The sequence below is a fragment of the Rhinatrema bivittatum genome, chromosome 8, assembly GCF_901001135.1.
Source record: "Rhinatrema bivittatum chromosome 8, aRhiBiv1.1, whole genome shotgun sequence".
NCBI classification, from domain to species: domain Eukaryota; kingdom Metazoa; phylum Chordata; class Amphibia; order Gymnophiona; family Rhinatrematidae; genus Rhinatrema; species Rhinatrema bivittatum.
This window is the reverse complement of record NC_042622.1, coordinates 99,863,253-99,876,000: the sequence shown is the minus strand read 5'-3', so window position 1 is coordinate 99,876,000 and position 12,748 is coordinate 99,863,253. Positions and strand designations below refer to the sequence as shown.

At 41.5% G+C, this 12,748-nt stretch overlaps 1 protein-coding gene across 1 annotated transcript in view; it reads left to right on the top strand.

The window, feature by feature from the left end:
- RAB14 (RAB14, member RAS oncogene family) overlaps window positions 1-12,748 on the top strand; it is a 96,960-nt gene that overhangs the window by 52,456 nt on the left and 31,756 nt on the right. Inside the window, 1 exon segment of the mRNA XM_029612527.1 lies at window positions 12,619-12,672. Coding sequence (XP_029468387.1) covers window positions 12,619-12,672 — 54 coding nt within the window.

The following is a 12,748-nucleotide window of genomic DNA, read 5'->3' as shown; positions in this document are numbered from 1 at the left end:
GCGTGGTTGGAAGTGAACCTACAAGAGATCTCAGCCACCCACATCGTGGGAAGAGACAACGTCACTGCGGATTACCTCAGCAGAGAAAGTCTAGACCCAGGGGAATGGAGGCTGTCTGCCACAGCCTTCCAGTTGATAGTAAACCACTGGGGAACACCAGCCATGGACCTCCTGGCAACCCAGTCCAACGCCTAAGTTCCCAACTTCTTCAGTCGCAGACAGGAACCACAATCCCAAGGGATCAATGCCCTCGTCCAGGCCTGGCCACAGGACACCCTGCTATACGCCTTCCCACCGTGGCTACTACAGGGCGGGATCATCCGCAAAATAGAACACCATAGGGGGGGCCAGTACTTCTCGTGGCCCCGGACTGGCCAAGAAGGCCATGGTAGGCAGATACGCGAAGACTGACAGGGAGCCTGCTCCCTCTACCTCCACACAGGGATCTGCTCCAACAAGGCCTGATTCTCCAAGAAGACCCAACTCTATTCTCTCTTACGGTCTGGCCATTGAGAGGACATGCCTGAAGAAGAGCGGATACTCGGGGGCGGTGATTTGACACACTGCTCCGAGCACGCAAGTTTTCCACATCCCTAACCTGCATACGAATATGGAGAATATTCGAAGCCTAGTGTGAAGACCGCGACATTCTCCCGCGGACAGTCAAAATTCCCACGATTCTGGAATTCCTACGGAACGGCTTACAGAAGGGGTTGTCTCTCAACTCCATCAAGGTGCAGGTAGCTGCGTTGGCCTGCTACAGAGCCAAAGTGGAGGGTGGCAGCCTAGCCTCTCACCCGGACATCTCCCGTTTCCTGAAAGGGGTCAAACACATCCAACCACCCCTAAAGTGACCGTACCTTAAAGGAATGTCAATCTAGTCCTAGACTTCCTAGTGGGAGCCTCCTTCAGACCCACCCACGGTCTGTCCCTCCAACAACTAACATTGAAGACTGCATTTCTAGTGGCAGTCTGTTCGGCCCGTCGCATCTCCGAGCTTCAAGCACTGTCATGTCTAGAACCGTTTCTCAGGGTCACACCGGGATCCATACAGCTATACACGGTTCCCTCCTTCCTCCCAAAAGTGGTTTCTCACTTCCATCTAAACCAAACCATCTTGCTACCATCGCCAGATGAGCATAAGGACTCGGAAGAATCTCGCCGTCTTCGCCTCCTTAACGGCAGATCGGAATCCGTACGAAAGATGGACCACCTATTCGTCCTTCACAGTGGGAAGAAACAAGGGGAAGCGCAGCCCGCTGGATCAAAGAAGTTATCAAGGCGGCCTACGTAGAGGCAGGCAGGCAGGCCTCCACCTCTACAAGTCAAGGCCCATTCCACTAGAGCCCAGGCAGTGTCCTGGGCAGAAACCAAGGTGCTGTCACCTGCCAAGATCTGTCGGGCAGCGACATGGTCCTCCATTCACACCTTCTCTAGGTTCTACTGCCTGGATGTTCAGGCTCGGGAGGACACAGCATTCGCAAGGGCAGTACTAAGTGGACCATGGGTAGCCTCCCAACCGGTTTTGTACATCCCATTGGTCCTGAGTCCATCTGCTACACACTAGGAAATGAAGAAATTACTTACCTGATAATTTCATTTTCCTTAGTGTAGATCAGGGGTGGGCAATTCCAGTCCTCGAGGACCACAAACCTGTCTGTTTTAGGATATCCTAATGAATATGCATGACATAGATTTGCATACAACTGAGGCAGAGTGCATGCAAATCTCTCATGCATATTCATTAGGGATATCCTGAAAACCAGACTGGTTTGTGGCCCTTGAGGACCGGAATTGCCCACCCCTGGTGTAGATAGATGGACTCAGCATCCCACCCACGGCTGCCGACAAACACGGAAACCTTGGGTGACAATCCCCGAGAGCAAGACTAACGTGTAAGCCAAGCTTCCCTCTAATTAGGACACCCATACCTACCGGGTGTCTGCGTTTCTCGGTTGAGTGCACTGACTGTTTCCAGCTATAACCACATCAACCAGTCCAAGTTTAATCACGTTAACCAAGTTATTCAGTCACACACACATCCACAATTGCTTTTCGAAGGGAATACTGAAGAGCAGAGCTTCCTGCAGGGGTATATGTACTAGGGCTGATGTCAGATTGAAATCTGATCCATCTCCAACTGCTATCAGGAGCTTACTATATCCATTGGTCCTGAGTCCATCTGTCTACACTAAGGAAAATGAAATTATCAGGTAATTTCTCCATTATCCAACTGAATAGCTGACTGATTCACGCACTTATGTGCTAGCACATTTACAAATTAGACACCATAAAGGCTCATCAAATTAGTCATTGCTGCATCAGTGGCCTATCTTCAAGCCATACCTCTTGAAGACATTAGTAGATCTGCAGCTTGATTGTCAGTAAACACCTTTGTCCTATTACTGTTTGGACAGTCTTTCAAAGAGTGATAGTAAATTTGGACAAGCAATTTTGCATAGTCTGTTCACCTAGTTTGTCTATTCTCCACATTGGGATCCAGGTTGCTTATTTCAGTAAATACTCCGCTGCAATCCTCAGCTTGGAACTCCCCATGTATGACTAATTCAGCTCTGCTTATTGATAGAAAAAGCAAGTTTGCTTTTCCTAAATGGTGTTTCCATAGCAGAATGAATTAGCCATATTAAATACCCTCCTGCCTCCCTGCAGAGTCAACTTATATAGCTAAAATTAGCTCTAATATTGACTGAGGGGGGCTCGCGAGGCAACACCTTGGTGGGAATTCCCACATGTTTTATAGTGCAAAAGCTCTACTAGCTGAGAGTTCTGTTCAGTGCCACTGGATGACGTCATCCATATGTAATGGCTAATTCAGTCTATTATCTGAGGAAGATACCATTAATGGTAAACAAACATGCTATATTTATTTTGAACTAATGAATCTTTTTTTTTTTTATTTTTTTTTTTTTAGCTCTTGTTCAGTAATTAGACCTTTTGGCTTCATATTTTCTGTGCCTTGAGTTCTTCACTTAGAATAATTGTGATATTCTCTTGGAACAGAGGACTAGTGATAAAAAAAAAAAAAAAAGAATTTGGTGTTGGAGGCTAGTGTATAAGGATGTGTACTGTTGTGCTAGAGTGATGAAGGAGTTGAAAATTTGTAAAATGTATCGATTCAGATCCCCTCTACCACTGATGGTGTGACACTGGGCAAATCATATCTCCTTATGTATCAGTGTACCCAACTGTAATTGGATAACTACATTCATTTTCCCCGTACTCGTTTTCAGGCATTAAAAATGTCCTAACGGGTCACCCACTCTAAAAATGGTTACATGTACATGGCTTACTATTAATTTTTAAAGTGATGAGATCTTGTTTAGGTGAAAGGTGGTGTTCAGATCTATAGTATTAACAATAGTGACCAATTTTTAACATTGTAGCAGATTCTCTAGACCCCTCGTTCTGTTGCCTGGGGAGAGAATTCCCCAGTCCTCATGTTCTGGGGAATGGATCCTTCAGCCCACACTGACCATACGATACAGCAACCTATGTGCATGTTATGTTTTTTTTTTTTGTTTTTTTTTTTTTGTGATTTCAGATATATTAGTCATATATCAAGAAAGTAGAGATCTTGCAATACAAATTTTTTATAAGCATCAAAACAAACATTTTCAGAAATCATTCCAGATCTCAAATTACCAAGGAAATTTGGAGCCAAGATGTATAAACAAGTATAATAAAGGAGCCCTTATCACATCATTATTACAAAAAGGAATAGTCATATAAGATGCTTCCCCCCTACTTTCACTAGTATCTCACTTCAACCCTTCCCATCTAAAAAAAAAAAAAAAACCCAACAAAACAAAAACGCTTAATTGTTCTGGCTCCAGAAAAATATATTTTTCCTCTTGGAATTTTAACAAACATTTGCATGGGTACCTTAGTACCATACTAGCCCCATGATTTATTACTTCCGTTCTCATGAGCAGAACTTTTTCCTGCGCTCTTGTGTAGAGCGAACTGTATTCCATATATGTTGCCCATAATATTGAGCCATCCTGTATCTAAAGAAAAATTTAAGCACAAGATTCCTATCTGTGCATGGTATGTTTTGTGATAGATTTTCTGGTCTGGCAAGTTCCTCTTCCTCCTTTAAGGATCGAGCTCAATCAGAACAGGAGTTGGTGTCCAACCCCATGAGCCTCCATTTGTAACAATCTAGTGATTTTTTTTTTTTTCCCCACTAATTTTTATCTCTTCGTATTTAGCCCATTCCTCCTCTGTGCAGCACACACCAGAGCTCGTTCTAGAACCTTGCAGTGCTGGGCCCTGGCCACTAGATGGCGGTATTGTACAAAGATTGGGTTTCCATATTCACACCTACCTGTCTGTTTTATAGCATCCCCAGCCCCAACTCATCTAGAGTTAGGGCCCAGGTCCTCTGTGTGGCAGCATGTAGTATTGCCATTGGTCCAATGCAGATTTATTTATTTATTTTTTTTAAATGTCTATTTTTAGGGAACATACTGTGTTTGGTAAAAGTAACTTTTATTCTTTCAAAGTGACTAGAACTGTGTGTAGAAGTGCCCTGTATAAACTCTCTCACAATTTTATTAGTAATAAAGACAAGTGGAACAGATTAATTTCATTTTAAATATTAGTCACCTGGTGCTAGGCTCTATGCAACTTAAATAGATTCACTTTCATAATCAGTATAAAATCGACGAGTAATAACATGACAAAAAAATCAAAAGAAAATTAACTAGGAAAACCAGCGAGGCAAACAAAATATCACTACAAGAAAAAAGCCTGCTGGAAGAGAGATGTCTTTAGCAGTGATGTGAGGTGAAGATTCTCAAGAAGATTTTAGAAGGCTGGTGCAGTGTGCCACACGGACTGAGGGCACATCCATAAGATCTAGCTGAAAAGGCCGCAGAGAGAATGCGGGGGTGTATATCTATAGCATGGAGTTGGTCCATGGTAGAGAAGCTAGACACACAGAAGCTTGTGTACTAGCAAGGCCTTCTTATATTCGACCCACCAGGTAACTGGAAGCCTGTGTAAATCTATGAGGACCAAAGATAGAATGGCTAGATATCAAACAGGCCGCAGTGTTCTCTAATGCTCGTAATGCATATTGCAGCAAACTGATACACAGAGTTGCAATAATCTAGTAGCGGCAAAATAAATGCTTGTACAATGGATTGAAATTCAGGTGTACCTAGCAGTGATTTAAGACTTTGCAGCAAACCTAACTTAATGCTAGACCTAATCACAGATTTGATATGAAGTTGGAGAAAATTTAGTATCCATGATTACCCCAAACTTCTTGCATGGGGAGCTACCTTAAATATGGTATTATCGAGAGAGTGTAGAAATTATTTTTTGGTAAAAATTTAATCTGCGCATACTGATACCGGGGAAAGGGGTACACTGGTCCCATACATATACTCCCTCTGGTGTTGGGGTCTGGAAAGGGGATCCCCAGCCCTATTTTTTTTTCTGTACCCTCGGTCTCCTTCCTAACTGGATTATGGAGGAATCCCCAGCCTTGTACTTTTGAAAAACATTTTTTCTCAGCTGTATCAGATTTTTTTTCTTAAATTGCCATTTTTCAGCAAAACTACATCACCTACATTTCCTAAAGACACCTCAGTCACATGTATAGGGCAACTGGATGCACCCTAATCTGAGTATCCACACTTTTACCTGTTTATCAAGGCAGATTTTATTTCCACTATTTGAAATGGTCTGTACACCCATTTAATTCAGTATACATAAATTTGTCCTTCACATCTATATAAGACCATTTATGACTCGGGTTCAAACACTGCCCTTTTTAGGGAAATAAAATCATAACTATAAGCACATTGATAATATGGATACTGTTGAGTTATATTCTCAATCTTGATAAGATTAAATTGTTTATGATTTGGCGCTGCTCATATTTTTCTTGGATGTGTAGTTATTGCGACAAAACATACAACTTGATTCTCTTCTGATTTTACGTTCAAAAATTTGGAGAAACTGCTTTTTTTATTTTGAATTTGGAAATGGTCTTTGAAGCATTAGCTAGCATGAGGTTTTGTTCTGTTCTTTTTAAAACAAGATGAAGTGTGGTATACTACCTTTATTACTTGGATTGTGTATTAATTGGTGGTTGGTTGTGTTCACCATCTGTTTGTTAGAGGTTAACCAAATACATACAGGCATATGTGTAATTAAAAAAAAAAAAAAAAAAGCAGGGGAGACTTATTTTGCCATTAGCCCTACTAGACCGGGAGTTTTTGGTTGTAGCCAGTTAGTAGCTATCCCCTGAAGTGGGCCATTAGATGTCAGCTGGAAGCACCAGGAACATGCTATGTAAATGGTGCTCTGTAGTATGGTGCCAAAGGGAAGAGCCCCTGGGCAGGGATTTGGCGATCTTTCCTTGATTGATTTTGAGTACTTTTTATTTTTACATTAAGGTTTCTGTTGAGTATTACCCAGTGATGGGAAAGAAGAAGGGAATTGGCCCCCCTGGGATTTGGTTGCCCCCTTCAAGCTTGCAACCTCCCATTGAGACCTTTATGATGCCTGTTATTCAAGGTGTTCAAGAAATCGCAGGACCAATGAAACTTGGTGGCTCTATTGCCATTCACAATGAGACATGGGTCTCTTTTGAGACCTGAGGTCCTTATTTCACCATGTTTGGGACTAATTGCTGTTGCATGCTCTCCAAAAGAGAGCCAATTGTTCTAAAGTGTCATGTCTGTTCTGGGGATGGGAGTAAGCCTGTGCAAATAACTATTTCAGGGGAGCAAAGCACTATATGAGCAATTACTCCTGCCAAGGTTCAGGTCATTCCATCACTTCTACTCCCAAAAAACAGCTTTAATAACCTTATAGACTTTATGGACTGCAAAGGTTGTGAAGTTTCTTAACATCTAAGGCTGATCAATAATATGTATTATGGATGAACACCCAACTCAGTTTCTCTCACGATGAGAAGCTGCTTGATTAAGGACAAATTAAGGCCTTACAGAATTGTCAGGTTGCCTTAATAAAAGATAAGGACACTTTATATCATAAGACTGAGAATTATTCTAGGAGACTTAGTTTTCTGAACTCCCTAAATCCTCATTGTTAGCACCTTTGGTAATGCTTAAGAGATTGTTTAGAAGTATTGCAAATACCAGCTGAATCTATTGGGTATTTCATATTTGATTTCAGAATGTCAGGATTATTAGAAGAACTTTGCATTTAAACTTTGTACCATTCATACAAGGAAACAACTGCACTTAATCTATAAAAGCATATGCTTTTTCATGATTGTCTTGCAGATCACTGAATTGAAACCTGTTTTGCCATTAAACCTTATACCTATATATACCTAAAGTAATAGTGGTATACCACACTTTATACTTGCCCAATTTGGGCAAGTAGATTCTGAGGGTAATGTGTTTGGAGATTGATTTTTAGTTCTGATAAACTAGATTTGACTGGTTTCCTGAAGTATTCTAATAGTAATTTCTTCAAGAGTTAGTTTAGTTGTTTTTGCCTTTGAACCAAAGATTGAACATTGAGAATGTTTTTTCATTGTAAGGTTAAAATATTTATGGCTCAAAAGATAGCTTATTTTCCTGATGTGGCCAGAGTAACTCAAACTAGAAGGAAATTGTTTTTTTGTCTTTGAAAAAGAATTCTTGCCTTAGAGCTTCTTTTCTTTCAAAATTCTGTGTAAATGTTGAAGTTGGAGTAACATGTATGTATTCTGAGACCCAGTGCATTTGCATGGTTTCTTATAAAGTTTTATCCCGTTCAGTTCACTTTTATTAGCTTAGTTATTACTATAAAGTATTAATGATCATATTCAACATCATTCATGCCAATAACACCGGCTTACTAGGAGTGACACTACAACCTTACAACCCTCAGCAAACCCTAAGATCTCAAAATAAAGGACTATTATCAATTCCCACAATTCGGTGCACACATCTGACACATATAAGTGATCATGTTTTTTCAGTAGTAGGTCCAAAACTTTGGAATTCTATGCCTGAGGCGTTACATATTTTACCAGATAGAAATGTAAATCTGAATTAAAAACATGACTATTCAGAAATGCATACAATTTAAGTTAAAAACAATAAATAGATATATATATATATATATATATATCTATCAGCATATACAGAACCACAACAAGGAGGACAAAAATGGTCATAAAGAATAAATCAAATGCTAGAATACAAGATTCTCAAAACTCCTCACTAAGATGTTTATAGAAACATAGAAACATAGAAATGACGGCAGAAGAAGACCAAACGGCCCATCCAGTCTGCCCAGCAAGCTTCACATTTTTTTCTCATACTTATCTGTTTCTCTTAGCTCTTTGGTTCTATTTCCCTTCCACCCCCACCATTAATGTAGAGAGCAGTGATGGAGCTGCAAGCAAGTGAAATATCAAGCTTGATTAGTTAGGGGTAGTAGGGGTAGTAACCGCCGCAATAAGCAAGCTACACCCATGTTTATTTGTTTTACCCAGACTGTGTTATTCAGCCCTTATTGGTTGTTTTTCTTCTCCCCTGCCGTTGAAGCAGGGAGCTATGCTGGATATGCGTGTAGTATCAGTTTTTCTTCTCCCCTGCCGTTGAAGTATAGAGCTATGCTGGATATGCGTGAAGTATTAGTTTTTCTTCTCCCCTGCGGTTGAAGCAGGATATGCATTGAAAGTGAAGTATCAGGCTTATTTGGTTTGGGGTAGTAACCGCCGTAACAAGCCAGCTACTCCCCGCTTTGTGAGTGCAAATCCTTTTTTCTTCTCCCCTGCCGTTGAAGCAGAGAGCTATGCTGGATATGCGTGAAGTATCAGTTTTTCTTCTCCCCTGCCGTTGAAGCAGAGAGCTATGCGTGAAGTATCAGTTTTCTTCTCCCCTGCCGTTGAAGCAGAGAGCTATGCTGGATATGTATTGAAAGTGAAGTATCAGGCTTATTTGGTTTGGGGTAGTAACCGCCGTAACAAGCCAGCTACTCCCCGCTTTGTGAGTGCGAATCCTTTTTTCTTCTCCCCTGCCGTTGAAGCAGAGAGCTATGCTGGATATGCATGAAGTATCAGTTTTTCTTCTCCCCTGCCGTTGAAGCAGAGAGCTATGCGTGAAGTATCAGTTTTTCTTCTCCCCTGCCGTTGAAGCAGAGAGCTATGCTGGATATGTATTGAAAGTGAAGTATCAGGCTTATTTGGTTTGGGGTAGTAACCGCCGTAACAAGCCAGCTACTCCCCACTTTGTGAGTGCGAATCCTTTTTTCCACATTTCCTCTTGCTGTTGTAGCTTAGAGTGATGTTGGAGTCACAGTAACCATGTGTATGTTTATTGAATAAGGGTATTATCTCCAGGCAGTAGCCGTCATTCTGGCGAGCCACCCACTCTTTATTGACGGCCTCTTGATTTTATGGATCCACAGTGTTTATCCCACGCCCCTTTGAAGTCCTTCACAGTTCTGGTCTTCACCACTTCCTTCGGAAGGGCATTCCAGGCATCCACCACCCTCTCCGTGAAGAAATACTTCCTGACATTGGTTCTGAATCTTCCTCCCTGGAGCTTCAAATCGTGACCCCTGGTTCTGCTGATTTTTTTCCTATGGAAAAGGTTTGTCGTTGTCATTGGATCATTAAAACCTTTCAAGTATCTGAAAGTCTGTATCATATCACCTCTGCTCCTCCTTTCCTCCAGGGTGTACATATTTAGATTCTTCAATCTCTCCTCATAAGTCATTTGATGAAGACCTTCCACCTTTTTGGTCACCCTTCTCTGGACCGCCTCCATCTTGTCTCTGTCTCTTCGGAGATACGGTCTCCAGAACTGAACACAATACTCCAGGTGAGGTCTCACCAAGGACCTGTACAAGGGGATAATCACTTCCCTTTTCTTACTCGATATTCCTCTCTCTATGCAGCCCAGCATTCTTCTGGCTTTAGCTATCGCCTTGTCACATTGTTTTGCCGACTTCAGATCATTAGACACCATCACCCCAAGGTCTCTCTCCTGCTCCGTGCACATCAGCCTTTCTCCCCCCATCGAATACAGTTCATTCGGATTTCCACTCCCCATATGCATGACTTTGCACTTCTTGGCATTGAATGTCAGCTGCCATGTCTTCGACCACTCTTCCATCTTCCTTAAATCCCGTCTCATTCTCTCCACTCCTTCCGACGTGTCCACTCTGTTGCAGATCTTAGTGTCATCCGCAAAAAGACATACCTTACCTTCTATCCCTTCCGCAATGTCGCTCACAAAGATATTGAAAAGGACCGGTCCCAACACCGATCCCTGCGGTACACCGCTTAAAACCGCTCTCTCTTCAGAGAGAGTTCCATTTACCATCACACATTGTCTTCTGTCCGTCAACCAGTTTGCAATCCAGGCCACCACCTCGGCACTCACTCCTAAGCTTCTCATTTTATTCACCAGTCTCCTGTGCGGGACAGTGTCAAAAGCTTTGCTGAAATCCAAGTAGATGACATCGAGTGCTCTTCCTCGATCCAATTCCTTGGTTACCCAGTCAAAAAAGTCAATCAGATTTGTCTGACAGGATCTTCCAATGGTGAATCCATGCTGCCTCTGGTCCAGCAATTCTCCCGACTGTAGATAGTTCACTATTCTCTCTTTCAACAGTGACTCCATTACTTTTCCCACCACCGAAGTGAGGCTAACCGGTCTGTAGTTACCAGCCTCTTCTCTGTTCCCACTCTTGTGAAGCGGGACCACCACCGCTCTCCTCCAATCATTCGGCACCACTCCCGTTTCTAGGGATCTATTGAATAGGTCACACAGCGGACCCGCCAGCACATCTCTGAGCTCCCTCAGTATTCTGGGATGAACTTCATCAGGCCCCATGGCTTTGTCCACTTTCAGTTTCACCAGCTCTTCCCATACATTTTCTACTGTAAATGGAGTTACATCTACTCCATTCCCCTCCAGTTTCTTGTTAACTAGTGTCGGTCCTTCTCCAGGGTCCTCTTTAGTGAACACAGAACTGAAGTATTCATTTAATATTCATTTTAACATTCTTTTTGTTCAATCACCCTTACTCTTTGCCTATGTACTAGAAAATTTCTGTGGACAGAAACTCCCTCCTCACTAGCCTTAACTTAGTTCTCAATACTGCAAAAACGGAACTTATGCTGATCACCCTGGATGACAACTGTCAGGCTGCCAACAATCTAATCACACCGCTAATGATCTCCCCCACTCACATAAGAGACCTTGGCATTACTATCGACGACAGGCTGAATCTCAAAAAATGTGTCTCAAACACTACGAGAGAATGTTTTCACAAGCTACACATATTGAAAAAGCTGAAACCTCTCTTCCACTTTCAGGACTTTAGAACAGTCCTCCAAACTATTCTATTTTCAAAAATTGACTATTGCAACTCTCTGCTAATTGGCCTCCCAGCTATCACCACCAAACCATTACAAATGCTGCAGAACTCGGCTGCCAGGATACTAACCAACTCTAGTAGAGGAGAACACATCACACCTATTCTAAAGAACCTACACTGGCTCCCTATTAAATTTAGAATCATATTCAAAGTACTAACCATAACCCACAAGGCCATTCATTCCCAAACTTCGCTAAATCTAAGTGACCCACTTCGTCCCCACGCATCATCGAGACCAATCAGAACCAGCTACTTAGGCACCTTATATGCACCTCCAGCCAAGTCATCGCTCAAACGTGCATTCTCGACCGCCAGCCCCTCTCACTGGAATGCCCTCCCCACAGACCTTCGGCTAGAAACTTGTAGTCGGACGTTCAAAAAGAAGCTCAAAACTTGGCTTTTCACAAAAGCCTTCACTTAAAGGTCTCTCCCTCAGGGTCAGATTCACGCATTTCATAACCCAATATGCAAGGTGTCCGCCGTAACCATTTAATCTTATAAATTAATCTCATTTCCCCGCTAGCTGTATGTTATGCATTCAAGATTTTCAAGTCTGCTGTAAATCCAAGTTTGTTGATTGTTTATATTTTGTATATTTATACTTATATTTATAATAATTTAATGTTATTTTAAGTTGTTCACTGCTTTATCTATAAGTTCATACGAAGTTAGCCCTGTTATCTGTACCCTCTTGTTTGATGTAATTTCCAACTTTGGTTCTATGTAAACCGACGTGATATGTACTAGTACAGGAACATCAATATATAAAAGCCTTAAATAAATAAATATCAATGCCTGACTATGAAGACCACCTCTGTAACCAAGCTTCATTGAGTTAAAATTATGAACATCACTTTGTACACCATTGCAATCTATTCATGGAACAACGGTATATAAAATGTTTAAATATTGTATTACCTTATGTGTTACTTAGTTCTTTCTATTCTCCCCCAGTTGAGGTCTAGCTAAGTTGCATTTTTCTTTTTGTGAATTTTTTTCTGATGTGTACTTGATATGATAAAATCAAAGAAATTATAAAGCCCAAAAAAGATCAAAAAGCTGTAAAAATTGTGCAGATTCTTAACACATGGGGAAGAAAGCTAAGCTGAAGGAAGCAAAATAACATTGCAAATGGTCTTTTTAAATCTAGATTGTTGCTTTTCATTTCCTGTGTCCCCTCAACTATTTGCTGTAGAAGACCATTAATACCTTCATTTTCTGTTTCAACAGGGGATATGGGAGTAGGCAAGTCATGCTTGCTTCATCAGTTTACAGAAAAGAAATGTAAGTGTGTATCTAAAAATGGTGAAATCTTATTTATATTTGTTTCCAAAACTACACAAAAATGTAAGGAATTGCA